Raw genomic sequence first — 18,730 nt, 5'->3', positions numbered from 1 at the left:
ACTGATTTTTCTTATAACTGTACTTCAAATAATTGCTGCGTCAAATTGGAAACGAAGCGAAGCGAAACCAATCTCAATCTTTAGAACAGAGAACAATTTATAAGTCAGAATACACATGCAAATAAAATTACCAAGTTCCAAATTTAATTTGCCATAAAGAAATACAAAAATATATAATATTGGCATTGCACAAAAAATAAATCGTATTTACATACTTTGCTTCCCAGATACAAGTACATACATATACATTATCAAATCAATATTTATCGATTTTTATCAGTGATGTTATTTAAGTTTACAACGAACATTCAGGCAATTCATATGCATCGACATAAGTATGACGTATCACAATAAAAGTCCTTCAGTTTCATCTCATGCACATTGATCTAATTGTATCCAAACTACATTACTGTAAACGTACTTATTTGAGCGGTAGTTTTATTTTAGTGATTTTTGAGCTGTCTTTAAAGTGATATTTCATGTACATCGCTAAATTTTGCAAAAAGGACATTTCCGGTATTTAACCACGAAATTGTACTATTCATATCCGCACTAATAAATCATGATTTACCTTTTTTGCGCTAAACTTTGACTGCGCTAAAATGAGTACGTTTAGAGTATTCAAGATTATGAATATAACCAGTGCCTAGGCCAGTTTCATTTTATGTTAATTGTGTAAGAAAACAATCAAAATGATAAACAATAAATATTAAATAGATTAAAATAATACAAAGACGATGTAAACCATATGCCGGTAGTAACCGTTTAGAATCTTTTTGGCAGAAAATACCAAAAGTGCAAAATAATTTAGGATGATCGACGACAACATACATGTAACGGACTATAATATATCAAGTGCAACCCTAACAACGGGTAAATATTTATGTTAAGTGGGGGGAATTGGTAATAAACCTGTAGTAATAATATATAAATTTGCCGCAGTTTGAGCATTTGTCGAAAATGTATCTATAGAAATGTTTACAAACAGCGAATTACATTTGTCGGTGTACATGCGTGCCAATACTCAAGCAAAAACTTAATACCGCGATATTTCTCCGTATAAATAACAACCAATATGACATACTAACTTTACTAATTATTCAGAAGAGGCTAAGTCATCTGCATTTTAGCTTTTCTTCTTTATTTTTTTGAGATTTGTCATAGCAATTATCTAAGATTATTTTCTATAGGACATTTTAAAACTTATCTCGCATTCATATTTTGCTGACTAATGCGGTTGAAAAACAAAATGCTGAACATTTCAAAAAAAATTCTTCTATTTTTTTCAGCATTATTTTGTCTATGTGAGATATATAGCTGAATCTTCTTTCTATATTTAACATATATAGCTGAATCTTCTTTCTATATTTAACATAATTTAACTTGACTAGCTATTTACCTTGAAACAGCGGCATAACATTGTATAGACTTTTCTTACTGTTAATTTGTGGTGAAGACTCGAGCCTATTGGTCTTCGAGTTTAACGTTTTCTTTTGGAATCTCGCTATTGGTTTCACAGAGAACTTGAATTGCACCGGCGGTTGATACTTTAATACAGAGTTTTGACATTGAGTTTTCCCTCCATGATGTATACATGAGGAATTGGCTTCTGCAATAGTCACATAAGGCTCTACGTGTGTCACACACGTTTGAAGTCTATCTGATCTACTCGAAAGACTTTGTTCGGTTACCTCAGAAGAGATGCCTTGTGATTTATCTGAGGAATTGACATGATTGATAGAATGGTCTTCCTCACTATCATCAATGGATATTCCGTCTTGTCGGCCCTCCTCATCCTGTGATGATGAGTTCTGCTCATGAGTTATTGTTTTGAATGTTTCCTTCTGACATTTAGCAGCTTCCGCAGTTGGTTTTACTGAGAGTTTGATATCACAGTTATCATAAGATGTTTTTTGGAAATTATCTTCATCATGTGGTGTAGAAGGCAAATTATCTTCATTCTGTAATGTAGAAGATTGTTCACAAGTCTTTGTTTGTAATGCTTTCTTTTGAGAGTCTGACATTGGTTTCAATGAAAAATTGTTTTTGGTGGCGTAAAACGAACATTCTTGGTCAAAATCATCAAAAGAAATTTCTTGGAAATTCTGGTCCGAATCACTGCTGATGGTCACAGTTTCAAGATTATCCTTAATAATAGACTTCTCTTGTTTGTCGTCTCCACAATAATCAATTGTGGTGTTTGCATCTCCTTTCCCATCAGAATCATTGGTACAATCACTGCTTGAATCGTCAATGACGATAACACCATCCTCAACATTTGGACCATTTTCCTCTTCCTGGATGGCCAAGTCACCATCCGTTTCTTGCTGTGAGTTGCAGGAAGTTTTGGTTTTTGAAATGGAGGATATTCTCCTTTTAACAGTTAAACAGTTCCTACTGAATCTACCTTCACATTTTGTTTTGATCAGTAGTGATCCATACCGGTGGTTTTGATTTCCATATTTGTTGGTTTTATCAGCAACTGACAGCCACCTGTCCAGTAAATTTTCCTTTGCCGGTTGTTGATTATTTTCTTGTGATGTCCTCTGTTCCTGATGCAACACTGGTTTGCTATTAACATTACTATCCAACATTTCTGCACAATTTCGCTTTCTTGTTTTGTTTTTACCATTAATATTGGTACTTGTTGCGGTTTCAATTACACCAATTTCTTCAGTATCGCTATCGGAAAACACCACACCTCTAGATAGAGAAGAAGATTTCTTCAAATTGAATTTCTTAGATTTCTTAAATTCAGTTCCTCTTCTTTTACCTATACTACAAGGGTCAGATTTACTGTACATCCAATTTTGTACTGACTCCGGAATGTTAGATCCAATATTACTTTCATTCTTTTTGTTCAAAAGATGTGAAAAGCACTCCATATTAGCCCTATCAGAAATGTCACGTCTACCCATGGGCCCTCTTGAGTTTGCCCCAACAATTGGAATAATTTTACTTGGCTTCACTTGTGTCACAAAACTGTGTAATTCCTCATAAGAACAGTGATCTGAATACTGCACTGTAAAAATATTCGTCATATGACCAAAGCTACTCAGTCCCTGATAGAGTGCAGTTGGAAGAATAGCTATAGTTGGTGTGAATCTGTTCCATAATTCAAGGTTCTTTTTAGACACTGCCTGAAATTTCACAACTCGTATCCTACAGTCGTTGTCGTCGACCAAAAACACATTGGGAAGTTTTAGAAGAGAGATCCTTTGCATCATTCTGGCCGGGATAGAAATCCACTCTTTACATCGTAGTGCTACAGCTGCCAACATGTCTTCCTTGCCAAGATTTCTCATTCCAATAACAACAGAATGACTTGGGTGTGAGTTAACTATAGACACAATCTCATCTAAAGCAGAATCTCGAGTTGGAAAAACACATTCGGGGGAACAGTATGTATTATCTAAATAAAGTACATCAATGTTTTTAAACAAACTTACATTTGATTCAATGATCATATCAGGACAAAATCGAAAATCTCCAGTGTGCAATATTCGACCAAAATAACCTTCAAATAGGAACATGACAGAACCTGGACAATGGTTAGCATCAATAACTGTCACCGACATTTTCTCCTGGTTAACATTATCAAGGTCAATAATATGTGACGTACCGACTTCTAAAGATTGTATCAGTGACTCCTCGATCCCGTACAACTGTGTTAGGAGCTCTCCTGTTATTGGTGAACAATGGATTTTATGTTTCCATGACGATGACAGGCCAACAATATGGTCACCATGGAGATGTGTAAGGAAAAAAAGTTTTGTCGCTGGACAGCTCTCCTGTTATTGGTGAACAATGGATTTTATGTTTCCATGACGATGACAGGCCAACAATATGGTCACCATGGAGATGTGTAAGGAAAAAAAGTTTTGTCGCTGGACATTCTCGGATCTTCCAAAAGTCCACAGCAATTGGAGTTCCTCGGATCACAGTGCCATTCATGGTCTGAGTAATCACACTGTCTCATAGAGTCAGAGAGAACATCTTAATATAGTGATCATCTGTCTTCGATGACTGTAAATATATAAAACAAAACAAATGGTACAGAATAAGTTAAGATACTGGCATGATTTATATACTGTATTCACCGTAATTAGCGTCCCTCCCCCAATAAGCACCCTTCCCCAATTTACCGAATGGCTAAACATTGTTTTACAACTGTGTTATCAATATTTAAAACTTCAGTTGTGTATTCCATATTACCTGAATTCAACATACTGCATTTGCCATATAATTAGCACCCCTCCTCCTATAAGTGCCCCTCCCCTTTTCTGGAGAAGAAATTGAAATTATATAAATGCTCCCATCGATATCCCATGGATTTAACAATTCAATACAACTGTAAGATACTATAAATAAATCAGCATTGTATCCCATCTTACATGGAGTCTTTCACATATGAATCATGACATAAGAATGCATCTCAAAGGAAACAAGACATATGCAGGTTAACTGTGACAGATTGATTTGCCATAAGTAATATGGTCAACAATTTTTAGAGGTTTTTCGACCACAACTTACATTTTGTCTCCCTAATAGGTAATAAGCGCCATCCCCTGGGCACTAATTACTGCGAATACAGTTTTATATAGAATATTATAAAATTGATTGTCGATTATTTCATTAAAACTATAAATTACAATACAGAAAATACATCTGTTAACTGACATGTGTCACATGTGTCTCAAGTTAGTAGTCGTTCATGATCAAAACCTTGATCAGCTGATTTTTTCGCTGCCTGCAAATTTTTCTTGCACATAAATACTATTAACATTATGAATTTAAAAATAATTCTTTTTTAAACTAATACATTATTTTGTAATTATGTTAGTGTATTCGACCCAAATAAGTGCCTCTTCCCCTTTTACAGGCCTCAATTTTAATCAATTTCTCTAAACAAAAAATCAGACTTTAGTCAAAACTTAAGTTTTTCTTCTTAAGAAACTAATTATATAACTAATATGAAAATTTCTGACTTAAGTCAGTTTTTGACATGTGATTCCATGTTCGTTTTGTTTACTTCTCGCATGTTAAAATGTAATTCCGCTATGATTTCTCAATATTTCAATATTTTCTACCACTAACGCTTGGCATAATCCTGAAATTATATACATGTATTGTCGAAATTAAGAGACAATACCAATTCACAGATAACTGTATGTACATGTACATATAAAAGGTATTTTCCTCTGACCCATTACATTTTTCAGTTTTCATAAACCTCTCATTTAATTAAAAGATAAACATGACAACATGTTCGGTAATAGTTTCTGGTCGATACTAATGTTGTTCGGTTATGTCAACAGAGAAGGCGTGATCTGAAACTAGCTCCATCCAATTTTTAAGTGGCATGGCAACTGATGACATGATCGAAAACAAGTCCCACCCACCTCAAATCTGATTGGTTTGACGGAAATACCTGAGTGCAGGTGTGTGCTAGCTTTCAGGGGTGTGTTAGATCGAATGACTAACACACAGCTTTATTATTTAAGATATTTAAGATTATATAAGATTTATAAGCGAGAAGGATTTGTCAGTGTCTCTTTACACTACTAAACACAATGCGAGACTATGAACGGGGTATAAAAATAATTTTTCTCAACAAATACTTGTCTTATCGAGTCAAAAGAAACACCAATGTAAAGCTTAACAAAGTTCACTATGCCCAGTCCTTGATTTAAGGATGGAAGATATAAAATATGTCTTAAAATTAAACTTTCATTAAAAAAAATAACAGCTCATGAAATGACGGCCCGTTCAGAAATTAAGACGGTAAGGCAAGCCTGGCATCCATATGCTACATGTACATCAAAGTTTGCGCCAGCAGATATATAAGTTGTCACCCAACATCACGGTCAGAGCACAAACACAAAAGTGATAGCAACGTAATCGTCCAAAACCCCAGTGACAAATCCTTCCCACTACAGGAGTTTGACGTTCTGTCAATAATATATAGTAAAACTACTGTATATAAAAAATACCCATATAAAAAAAAATACACATATATATAGGGGTATTTTCTTATATATTTTTACTATAGCGTTCCGAGAGAAAAATGAACATGGCGGTGACGGTTAAAGTAAGTGAGCTACACGATGTTTAAATGCAGTTTCTACAAAGTACGGGTGATGACACCTCCAAAGGAGATTGTGGATGAACACAGTTATGGGTACTGTTTACCACCACAAGCGTAGCTTTTGTGATTTTGGCTTGGTTTTTGAGGTACCCATTAGAACCGTGACGACATTTCGACCGGACAGGGAAATATCTACCTAGCATATTTTTCGTAAATTTCCCGATTCATCAAGCCATAACTTCGTCAATACTTGGCCAATTTTGTTCATCAAGCACTCAATGGAAAGATTAATTATTTCTCTTTAAGGTAAGATATCCGTCAATGTTGTATAGAACCCATTTATTAAATAATCACGGTTTTAAAAAAATAGGTCCGTTTTTCTCGACCGCCGAGTTCATACCCTTGATACTATAATATATACAGTGTCGTGCCAAAAGTCTTTCACATTTTATAACGCGTCGTCGGTCAATACCCGGAAGTAATTAGAATTTCTTTCCTCGCGATCCAAAAATAAGTACTAGAATCGGAACTCTTTTATGTTGTGCAAGATGAAGTGCGGGGGTTATCTCCCATATCTGTCAAATTTGCGTGGGGCTATTTTTAGTTTTGTAGCAGACGTCAACAATCATGAAGGATGGTTCGCCGGGAATTGACGTTGGCTGAAAAGGAACAAGTGGTACGATTGAAAGAAGGTGGTAGAAAAGTTGTAGATATTGCCAAAATTGTAGGATTCTCCCATTCAACCATCAGTAAATTTTTAAAGAATTTCAAAGAAAGAGAAAGTATTGAAAATAAGCAGCGAAGCGGGCGGCCCAGATTAACAAGTGAACAGGGGGATCGACAACTTTTACGCCTAGTAAAACATGATCGTCGGCAAACATTGGCAGATTTATCTACACAATTTAATGCATTTACTCCTGTTAAAGTTTCAAAACGTTACTGTAAAGAGAAGATTACATTTTGAGGGTTATTCCAGGCGGTCTGTATGTAAGACGTTGACGATATCGGCAGTTAACAGGAAAAAAACGAGTTGAGTGGTGCCGTGGACATAAAAATTGGACAATTTCTGAAAATTGGAACACTGTAATATTATCTGATGAGACACAAGTAGTTTTAGGTACTGATCAAAAAGTGTATGTGTGGAGAAAAGCCGACGAGAAATGGCGTCCCGAGTGTTTGGGGATCAGGACTGTACGTCACGGTAGTTCCCGAGTGTCAGTGTCGTTTTGGGGGTGTGTTTGTGCCACCGGAGTAGGTGTGCTGAGACCAATAGAAGGAAATTTAAATACAGATAAGTACATTGAACTATTAGATCAAAATTTATGGCCTGTTGTCTTGAAACATTTTCCTGATAAGCCTTTGATATTCCAAGATGATAACTGTCCTGCACACATGTCGGGAAGGGCCCAGCAGTGGAAAACAGAAAACAATATTAATTGTTTAATCTGGCCTTCTCAGTCTCCAGATATAAACATTATTGAAAATGTATGGAGAATGATTAAGATTCGTCTACAGAGAATGCAGCATACTATTAAAATTCGCCAAGAACTTATTGATGCTGTAACTCTGATTTGGACTTCATTTACTTCGGGGTATATTGCTGCGCTGTATGCAACTTTACCAAGACGAGTCCAAGCAGTAATTAAGGTTCATGTAATGGCTTTAACCAGTGATATTTTGCAAGCCTAAAACGCATTAATGTGCTGCTATTGAACAGAACTAATTTCATTAATTGTTGGTATATACCCTGGCTAACTGTCAGTCTTACTGTTGATAAGTAATTTGTGAAGCTGCTTGTAAATTTCAGTAAAATAAGAGAAAAATGTATATTTCTGGAGAAGACATAGAACTCGTGTGAATTGCATTGATGGCACCAAATAAACATGCTATCGTGTTCAGTAGTGACTATGCCAGGTACTCCAACAGTTTGTTTGGCAAAATCGGACCAGCGAATAGCGCAGGAGCCTAAAATATCACTGTTTAAAGCCATTACATGAACCTTAAGGCAAATGGTCATGCAACAAAATACTAAAATATCAGGTAGGTGTGTTCCATGGTTTCTGAGTTATGGTTTTATAAAGTTGCAATATTCTAAATCACAAGACGATGCGACGTCATAAAAATGTGAAAGACTTTTGGCACGACACTGTATATGTATACTATTGGTTAAAAATTTGCGTGCCAGGTCCCTGTGGTGACAATAGTCCCTGAAAGGCTTAAGGACTAAAAACGGCTGGCCAGTCGACTCTCATGTTATGGGAGTATTCACGGTCGTTAAATCTAGAGATGCATGGTATCAATTCGTCTGTTTAAAACCTACCAGTACTCTCAATGCGAGCAGGGGTCCCGGAAGACTTGCGAATTTCCCGGGTCGATTTTGGTTTCAGTTTCACTTATAAATGGGCTTGCTTGAATTGTTATTCAGGTGTCGCCGTTAACAATATAAGCTGGTCCTAGTAGGGGAGATTTTTTTTTCTTAGATACGACATTTTTTGTAAAAACATACATAAAACATACTTACGATACATAAAACACTATCATACATGCATATCTTTTAGTCCATTTGTAGATGAAAGACTTAATATTTATATTTCAATTAATCTGCGTACGCCGGTCTTAAATACTCGTCTAAAGAACCAAGTATGCCTTTTTGCCCCTTGATCAGCGTTACGCAAATGTTTAGAAGGATGGAGATTTCAATATGAATATTAAGCGTGTTGTTAACAAAGTTGTCTTTGCTGAAGGAGATATCTCCAGTCGTGGAACAAGTTTGCATGTGTAACCGAAGCGTAAAAACAAACAAATAAACGAGATATGCAGTGTATACTAAGAAGAAGAGCGATCGGTTAATCTCAGCATTAATTATAGAATCAAAGGTAGGCCTACGTAACTTTACTTCGCTGATACTTCGCTGATGGCGGCCTCGTTGAAAGTGTACACACTTGTAGAGAGGCATTGATGGTATTATTGATCTTGGTGGAGATAGGGGTTTTTCCCCCTCCTACACCGACTTTTGAGTTCCGGCTACGCACGCACAGATATTATAGAGTTATTTACAAAAATTTAAAAGTATCACTATTAACAAAAAAAAATAAAATATCTATAAATTCCAGTCATAGGGACTGGGAATATGTATCATTTTAAAATATTGGTGTCAAATGAATTGAGGGTACCCTATGTGTATACGTACTAGTTAATAGATTTAGTTTCATAAAATTATGATCTATCTATAGGGTAGATTGATACAATGATATATAATGGGGAACACTGATACAAGTGGCGGGGCAATCCCCAAACAACTTGTACTACTTAATGGTAAATGAGTATATAAACCTGAGTAGACTGGCGATCAGAATTGGTCTATAGGCTGCATATGTGTTTAATAGAGTCTCTTTTGCAGTTTCCTTAGACCAAATCTATTTTAAAGTTACACTACCGGCCTCACTAAGGATGATCACTTAGGACAAACTTGTTGTTGGTCTTCCAATATTTGTTTAGCTGAGTCTTAAAGCTGTTGATTGACTTGGCGTTTACTACCTCGTTTGGTAATGCATTCCAGTGGTTGACGACTCTATTGGAGAAGGCATTTTTTGTTGTATTCAGCCTGACCTGTCTCTTGAACAGTTTGTGGGTATTTCCTCGGGTTGACTGGTATGGTCGACTACTAAACATTGTGTCTGAGACTATTTTTATCATGCTTATTAATAATCTTGTATAGTTGAATCAAATCACAACGTTTTCGTCTATACTCCAGTGTAGGGAGACCCAATGTTCTAAGTCTGTCTTCGTAGGACAAGTCTTTGATATTTTTAATCCTCTTTGTAGCTCTCCGTTGGACATTTTCGATTTTGATGATATCTTTTTGTAGGAATGGTGACCAGATGGTAGTGGCATATTCTAAGTGCGGTCGTACCAGGGATTTGTAAAGAGTTCTGAATATATGTTGGTCCATGTATGTAAATGACTTAAAAATTACTCCCATGATACGATTTCCTTTTTGTGCTGCTATGTTAGCTTGTTCCGAGAAGTTCAGCTTCTCATCTATGATCACACCTAGATCCTTTTCTGTTGAGACTTTCTGGATAGTTATGTTTGAGGATTCGTTCCGGATGTTGTATTGGGATGTTTTCTCGTTGTTACCAATCTCCATATGTTTACATTTGGTAAGATTGAGAGTCATCAGCCAGTTCTCTGCCCACTTTACCATTTTATCTATGCTATTTTGTAGTTCTTGTCTGCTACCCGGAGTAGATATTTGTTTGTAAAGTTTGGTGTCGTCAGCAAACATTTTAACGAGGCATGGCACAACTTCTGGAATATCATTTACATAGATCAGAAACAGTACAGGTCCCAGAACACTTCCTTGGGGAACTCCACTTGTTACAGGTAGACTATGGGAACATGTTCCGTTAACAATTACTCGTTGTTCCATGTCCGTGAGAAAATTTCTTATCCATTGGAGTACTCTCCCTTTAATACCATATTGTTCCAGTTTGTGTAGCAGTAAGCTGTGACATACCTTGTCAAAGGCCTTACTGAAGTCCAGGTATATCACATCGGTATTGTGACCTTCATCCATTGATATTGTCCAGTCTTCCAGGCATTCCAGTAATTGAGTGGTGCATGAACGTCCCTGTCTGAAACCGTGTTGCTCTTTTGTGAATAGGTTGTTGGTATCCATATGTTTGACAATTTCGTCTCTCACTATTCTTTGTAAAATCTTGCTAGGTACTGAGGTCAGGCTGATTGGTCTGTAGTTACTTGGGTCTTTCCTTGAACCTTTTTTGAATATTGGGCAGACGTTGGCTTTTTTCCATGGGTCTGGGAGTGTCCCTTCTTGGATTGATTTGTTGAATATAATAGTTAGTATACTTTTTATTTCATTAACTGTTTTTGCCAGCAGCATTGGATGGATATTATCTGGACCTGGTGATTTGTTAGGGTTGATTTTATTGATGGCTTTTTCAACTTGTGTGACAGTCACAGTAATCGTCTCAAGGGGTTCAGCATAATTTTCTGGTTGAAAGGTGTGGTCTTTCTCTGATTCTTTCCTCTGCAGTAAACACACTGGCGAAGTATTTATTCATAGTGTTGGCTATTTCTTCGGAGGTCGATGTTAGCTCTCCTGATGGCATTGTAACATTTCCAATCGTTGTAGCTGTGTTAGTTTTAGTTCGAACATATTTCCAGAAAAGCTTCGGATTAGTTTTTATTTTGTCAGCCAGGTCTTTTTCGTAGTAGTATTTGGAATGCCTCAGAGTTTGTGTAGCTCGGTTCCTAGCCATTTTATATTCAGCAAAATTGTGAGCAGATTTACAATGTAGGTATTTGGTCCAGCATTTCCGTTTTCGTCTAACTGCATCCTTTGCTGTTTTGGATATGTATGGTTTTGAATTTCTTTGGCTGTAAGTTTGATGTAGTGGAATGTTCTCCCTAATTTCCCTATCGAGTTGTTGACTGAAGACTTCCCAGGCTTCCGATACATTAGAACAGTTCTCAATGTCTTGTAGTTGGATGTTTGTAAGATTTTGCCTGATAGTTTCATAGTCTCCTTTATGAAAGTTGTATTTTGTTTTAGTGTTGTCTTTAGGGTTGCTATCAACATACACGATTAGGTCAAATGCTAGTACTAGGTGGTCACTGGAACCTAGACTTGGATTATACTCAAGATTTTCCACCATTCCTTCCTCATTTGTGATGATCAGGTCCAGGATATTACTTACTTGGCCTTCTCTATATCTAGTCGGATCCTTTACGTGTTGAAACATGTAGCAGTCCTCGATAGTAGACAAAAATTTGTTAGCAGGGTGGTTGTTTCCGACTGTTGTTGACATAGTCTCCCAGTTGATCTGTTTGAAGTTCAAATCTCCTACTACTAATATATGTGTAAAGTTCATAGTATACAGCCTGTCAAAGATTTCTAGTATTTTATTGTTGTTCTCTTCTGTGTTATTTGGGCTCCTATAGATATTCCAAATAAGGAGTTGGTCTCTATTTCGTAGATTAATGGTGCAGGATACTTGATCTTCTAGAGGGTCTAGCTCAACGTATTCCGAGTTGATGTTACTCTTAATGTAGATCACTACTCCTCTCTTCATGTTGCTAGCTACATAGTGGTGGTAGTTTTCTATCTTGTAGTGGCGATCATCATAAGTATATGATGGTGTTTTTTGAAGAATCTCGGTTAGACATATTATGTCAGGGTGACTAATCCGTAATAATGTCTTCTAATTCAGCTTTTTTGGTTTGTGTTAGTGTATCACAGTTCGAGTACATAGTAGTTAGTTTCCCACATACTTCATTTTGAACATCATCTTGGGTAAAACTGGTAAAACAGGTATCCTATAATATGGTCTTTTGGGAACCTGATTCGGTAATGGTATCGTTGACCGGGTCATCGTCCGAATCAATTGCATATGCTAGTGTTTCCTCTTGGTCGTCCATGATGGATATTTGGGAAGAGTTGAGAGTTGTATCATTATATACACTAGCTGTAACCATTCTCAACTTGGCTGACCTTTGGCTGGGCCTTATAGGACTTATAAAGTCTACTGATTGTAGTGACCTAACGTCATCCACGGTTGTTGATTTCTGGATGGTTGAAGGGTTTTGATGACTAGGGTTTCGGATAGGACCTGTGGCGGGGCTATCCCCAGACAGCAGGTCTTTCTCCTTAGATTTTTTGTTTATCTTAGTTCCAGAGGAGCTTGAGCTTGAGGAGGACTCCTTTAAGTTTTCCACAGTCTTTCTTGCTTTGAATTTTGCCTTTCTTTCCTCACGTTGTAGTTTGGTAAGATCTCTTGTCAATATGGCATTCTTTAGAGATGGAGGTGCTCTGTCTTTGATATTTCTTGCCTTCTCCAGGAGTTGTTTACGCTCCTGTTTTGCCTTCATTACAGCTACTAGTGGCCTGGATTTGTCTTTGTTATGCTTGCCGAGTCTATACATGGAGAGTGTTTCCGGTATGGATCCAGTGAGGGCTGTACATAACTGGTTAAAGACCTGGGTGTCATGTGTTTTTATTTCATCTGGTGTTTGGTTTTCACATTCAGGCATATTAAACAATATCACATTTTCTTCCTTGGAACGTCGTTCTTGAAGTTCTTTCGTTCTCTCGTCAACTAGATCGAAGACATTTTCTCTGAGGTTATCCATCATTGTAGATGCTTTGTGAAGTTCCGTCTTGGTTTCTTTGGAGGTGGTTTCTAGTTGGTTTAGCCTGCTCTCTATGCTGTCGAGTCTGACCTCGTTTTTCTCACACAACATTTTGAGGGAGTTATTAATATGGTCCAGAGTTGGTTTTGTTCTTTTACACACTCTGCATGACCAGGTCATGTTATCAATGTCACTATTGATAAGACACTGATAGGCCATATCCGAAATCCTCGAACATCTTTGGCAGTAGTTTAACCCACAAATATCACACTGAATATGATTCGTGTGTGTGTTGAGTTCTGTTTCACATTGGCCACACAGATGTAGTGAGTCTTCTGGTTTGGACCTCTTATTGCGCTGGTCTTTGTCCATGGTGAATACACTAGGTAGACAGAAATGAACTATACTATGTGGTATTTAAAGACAGTTCTTGTATGTTGTACAAATATGTAGTTTACTAGCTCAGTGGCGGAGCAATCCCCAAACAACTGAGCAGAAACTAGTTAGTATACATAAATGTTAGTGTTCAGCAACAAAGTACTCTATGATCCTTCTCAGCCAGTATTTGTTTAGAACTTTGGTGGAATGGACCCCGTCAGATAGAAGCGAGTATGATATTTTTTCGGTTGTGTAGGCTTTGTTGCTCTTTCTCGACTTCAACATGTCCAGGGTTAGTTTGGGAGAGGCTGTTCCTAATTCGCGGTTTAGGGCGTGGATACCTTTGTTCAGCTCATCTATTTTCGCTCTTAAGATAGAGTCTGAGTCGGCGAGTGTTTCAGGATTTTCATAGCCTTTATTCGCATTCCATATCCGGATACTGTAGTAAGGGCACTCTAGAATAGTGAACTTTACAGAGTCTCCATATTTGTTACTGAGGGAGACGAGTCTGCTGTACTGCTCTATTACATTGTCGATAGGGGCCTCATGTAGGCTGATGAATCGACCAGTCTTCTTGGTAAGATCACACGTGCCCGTCCAGAGAAATATTGACACCTTGGTGTAACGCCTAATGAAGGGCTCCAAGTTCTCAACTATATAGTTAATCGAAACTCGTGTGTTCTGGCCAGGGCGACAGTACCACACAATACTTTTTTCAATAGGCGTCTCAGCTACATCTCTTAGTTTTAGGCCCTTACTATCAGAGACGAAAATGATTGTACGATCACTACGAACATCTAGCTGGGGCGGGTTTCTGTCTAGAAATTTTTGGAGTTTCGATACACTCATGGGGATAATTATAAAGTATTGGGCAAAAAATGTGAAATTTAGGGGTGTATCATTCTTATTACATGATATAATGTTATTTCTAAATAATGAACAGAAAAGTTGTCTACTCACAGAAGGTCGCCTCGACTCGTCCTCAAGAGTTAGCCATTTTGAGTTTTGAAAAACACATGTCAGTAGCAAGTAACATTATCCTAATCTATATGGAAAAATTGCGTCCATATATCAGCATATGGTCGATAATATGATGAGTACTACATTTATATCAAAATATGACAATGAAAAATGTAAAGAAAAGGTAATTTAGATCAATTTGGATCAGGTGGTAGCCATTTTGATTTTTGAAAATCACTTGACAGTAAAATGCAGCATCATCCTATTCTAGTGCAAAAATATGTCCATATAATCAGCCTAAAGTCGAAAAATATGGTAGAATATAACCAGTTCTACATTTTTACCAAAATATGTCACTGAAAAATGTAAAAGAAAGTGTGATGATGATCGATTTAGATCAGCCGATCTTCAGAGGAAATTTCTAACCATCCGCCATAGGTGCGTGCGCAACCGGAAGCTTTAAGATATGTTGTAAAAGTTTGTGCCTGACTGTAAACGCACAGGCGTCTGCGTACGGTAACTAAAATATCCTACCCCTACTATATATGTTCATATATAGTAGGGGTAGGTTATTATATTGTTTTCCAAAACCAGATGCAAACGTCTGTGGTAAACGTTACCAGTTTTGCCGTATATGTATTTCCCAAAAATGGCCTTGGCAAACCTACAACAACATTTCAATTGTTTATGCAGTGTTCATTTTGGATAGGTTTGATTTTTGTGATTTTGTAAGCCTGTAAAATCCATGGTAATAATTTTTTTTTCTTTTTTGAAAAATCTCCCCCAAATAATGGAAGTTTTACCCCAAATCACATCCCCTCTTGATATTTTTTTTACATAAACATTTTAAACCAAACATCACCTTTGTGACAGCGTAAAGCAGCCTATTTCGACTTATAGGCATAAAATTATAAATTTTTGAGCAATCTTACCTCGTGCCATGGATACTGTATCAATTTCTGCGGCGCTCGCAATAGTATGGAGTTTTTCCGTCTTACAAATAAGCACATACGGATACCCTTCTAATGTTGTAGTTTCTGATTTTTTTTTTTTTTTTTTCATACAGATGTCTCAGTACTCCCAACGCATGGGAAGGCTTGCTGCCAAGATATTTGGTAATGTTTCCAGACCAACAAATGTCAAGTCACAAAAGGTGGAAAGAATGTTTACACAAAAACCTTATTACTTGCGTCCAGAAGTTGTGGACTACTACCCAAACTACAAAGTTATCAACAGATTAGATATTAAGCTTCGGGCTTTCGGAATGTTCAGGTAATTGTATAACAGTAGATAACTAAAAATCAGAAGTGGAAAAATGCACATCCAAACCGGGGTACTAAACTTTCCTGTAGGATCCTCCTAACGGAGTGTACACTACAATATATATATATATATATACAAATTGAGCTATACCTGCATGATTCAGCTGTGATTGACTTGATCCAGAATTCTTACAATAATACATATGGTAAATTCATATCTATACTGGTATATAAATTATAGTTATATATGTATCTGTCTATCTGAAAACAAAGTTATCAATATAATTCTTTACATTAGGATTAATGGATAAAATGTAACAAGGTTATATCGCAGATGATAAGATGTTATAAAGCAGTACACAACTTTTGTAATACTACTTTTCTAAATTTTATTTTTACATGGGACTCCCACTTGGGTGTTATCAATGAAATTGAGCGACTGAGTGTAATTAAAGGAAAAGTTCTTAAAACCAGAAGAAGGTATAAAGGAAGAAGAGCTACACGCAGATAACATGAGTGTGATCAGTATTATCTTGTGTAAACAGACTTAAGAAACACTGTCTGGTATATAGACTGTATGAAACTGAAAACTAGCTTTAAAGAAACTGAAGCTATAATTCTGTATTCAATTAATTTTAGCAACCAAAGGAACATTGATCTTGTTTATGGACAGAATATGCTTTTCATGTACGTGAATTCTATAACTGTGTAGTATAACTCTATGTGCATATAGATTTCAGCTAATTTATGAAAGCAGCATCACAAGTCAGATAAAATAATTGATAATGATGGACAATTTGAAGCATCAATGAAAGTAAATTTTAGAATCCCGTTCAAAAGAAAATAAGTGCATTATATTGTAATACAGAAGTATACATGTGTGTATGACTTTGTGATTAAATGACCGCTGTGTGTTTGAAGATACATGTATTTTGATTACAATTTATTTTGTCCTTTCTCTTGCTATAAACTTGAAAGTTTAAAACAATTCCCAAGTACAAGTATTTTTGCCATCTGCAAATTGCAAAACAAATAGCTATATGTTGAGGTCGGCAGCCTAGTCTTTCCATAGGTGTGCACACTGTTTGCATGCTTGGAAGTTAGAAGTGCATGACTTTCCAGTCAAAAAGTAAAAAGTCAAGATCAGTGTAGGTAAAAACTGAAAATTTCTTGTATGTTAATTAATTAAAGTCACCTTGGACCAATTAAATTGAAACTTCATACAGATATGCTTTTTCACAGAGCTGCTTGCTGGCCCGGGATTGCTGTTTGCTGATTAAGGTCAAAGGTTACCTGTCATGGTTACTAATAGTAAGGTCAAAGGTTACCTGTCATGGTTACTAATAGTAAGGTCAAAGGTAGTCCGCTAAACCTGCCTACCTTTGGTATATTATTAGGCTTTTTAATTTTTTTTTCTGCCTAATATATAGTCTATATATTAGGCAAAAAAAATATAAAAGCCTAATAATATAGGCTGGTTTAGTGGACTAGGTCAAAGGTTACCTGTCATGGTTACTAATAGTAAGGTCAAAGGTTATGTCACTATTACTAATACTAGAAGTTTTATTTGTATGCAATAATTCATGTTCTCTTTGTTTATGTTAAACATTCTTTAAATGGGGTGTCCTTCCAATATTCTACGGCACAGGGACCCGGCACGAAAATTTTTAACCAATGATATACATATATATATATTATAGTATCAAGGGTATGAACTCGGCGGTCGAGAAAAACGGACCTATTTTTCAAAACCGTGATTATTTTAATAAATGGGTTCTATACAACAGTGACGGATATCTTACCTTAAAGAGAAATAATTCATCTTTCCATTGAGTGCTTGATGAACAAAATTGGCCAAGTATTGACGAAGTTATGGCTTGATGAATCGGGAAATTTCCGAAAAATGTGCTAGGTAGACATTAGCCCGAGATACTCTGGCCCTGACACCAGACTTAGACACTATGACAGATAGTGTCTGGTTTAGGGCCAGAGCGCAGTAGTACTCGAAAACCTGGAATAAGCCGACATCGTTTGGTATCGGGCCAGGTCATCTCCGATTCAGGCTACATACAAAATATTATTACCGGGAATCGCCACTTTCCTCGGTCTTTTTATCAACAAATGAATAATTTATCTTCTCATAGCCATCCATTTCATCACGAATGCAAGTTCTATTGTGTCAACACAGTAGTTTCTTTTTGGCAGCTTTAAATTTCCCTCGTCGTCGTCGCCATTTTCTAGTAGTATGCAAATTACCTTAATCTCGACTGATTGTCATATTTGGGTAGATATAATATTCATTTGTTGAATAGACTAAAGTTAGTGGTGCTTCTCGGTGGTCAGTCTGAATTGGAGATGACCTGGCCCGATACCAAACGGTGTCGGCTTATTCCATGTTTTCGAGTACTACTGCGCTCTGGCCCTAAACCAGACACTATCTGTCATAATGTCTAAGTCTGGTGTCAGGGCCAGAGTATCTCGGGCTAGGTAGACATTTCCCTGTCCGGTCGAAATGTTGTCTCGGCTCTAATGGGTACCTCAAAAACCAAGCTAAAATCACAAAATCTACGCTTGTGGTGGTAAACAGTACCCACAACTGTGTTCATCCACAATCTCCTGTAGGGGTGTCATGACCCATACTTTGTAGAAACTCCATTTAAACATCGTGTAGCTCACTTACTTTAACCGTCACCGCCATGTTCGTTTTTCTCTCGGAACGCTTCTCGACTTTACATATAGTGACTACATTATGCAAATTATGTAATGTTGTGCTTGTGGGTAAACTCGAGAAGCGTTCCGAAGAACAAATGAACATGGCGGTGACTGTTAAAGTAAGTGAGCTACACGATGTTTAAATGGAGTTTCTAAAAAGTAAGGGTCATGACAC

General features: G+C 36.8%; 3 protein-coding genes across 3 annotated transcripts; 1 reads left to right on the top strand and 2 right to left on the bottom strand.

The window, feature by feature from the left end:
* Window positions 1–1,333: 1,333 nt before the first annotated feature.
* Window positions 1,334–8,659, bottom strand: LOC138336766 (DNA cross-link repair 1 protein-like). Its single transcript, XM_069286322.1, has 3 exons — window positions 8,409–8,659; window positions 3,838–4,026; window positions 1,334–3,728 (listed from the first exon to the last, which is right to left on the bottom strand). Exons 2-3 carry the CDS (start codon window positions 3,952–3,954, stop codon window positions 1,392–1,394), a joined length of 2,454 nt encoding a protein of 817 aa, XP_069142423.1. The 5' UTR covers window positions 3,955–4,026; window positions 8,409–8,659; the 3' UTR covers window positions 1,334–1,391.
* A 147-nt stretch (window positions 8,660–8,806) lies between these two features.
* On the top strand, window positions 8,807–16,767 carry LOC138336767 (small ribosomal subunit protein mS33-like). The gene is made up of 3 exons (XM_069286323.1): window positions 8,807–8,964; window positions 15,648–15,854; window positions 16,247–16,767. Exons 2-3 carry the CDS (start codon window positions 15,648–15,650, stop codon window positions 16,352–16,354), a joined length of 315 nt encoding a protein of 104 aa, XP_069142424.1. The 5' UTR covers window positions 8,807–8,964; the 3' UTR covers window positions 16,355–16,767.
* On the bottom strand, window positions 11,092–12,186 carry LOC138305023 (uncharacterized). Its single transcript, XM_069245435.1, has one exon. It carries the CDS (start codon window positions 12,184–12,186, stop codon window positions 11,092–11,094), a length of 1,095 nt encoding a protein of 364 aa, XP_069101536.1.
* Window positions 16,768–18,730: the final 1,963 nt, after the last annotated feature.

This window comes from Argopecten irradians, chromosome 12, assembly GCF_041381155.1.
Source record: "Argopecten irradians isolate NY chromosome 12, Ai_NY, whole genome shotgun sequence".
Taxonomy (NCBI): Eukaryota; Metazoa; Mollusca; class Bivalvia; order Pectinida; family Pectinidae; genus Argopecten; species Argopecten irradians.
Note: the sequence above shows the minus strand (reverse complement) of the source record. Positions and strands in the feature narration are given on the sequence as shown.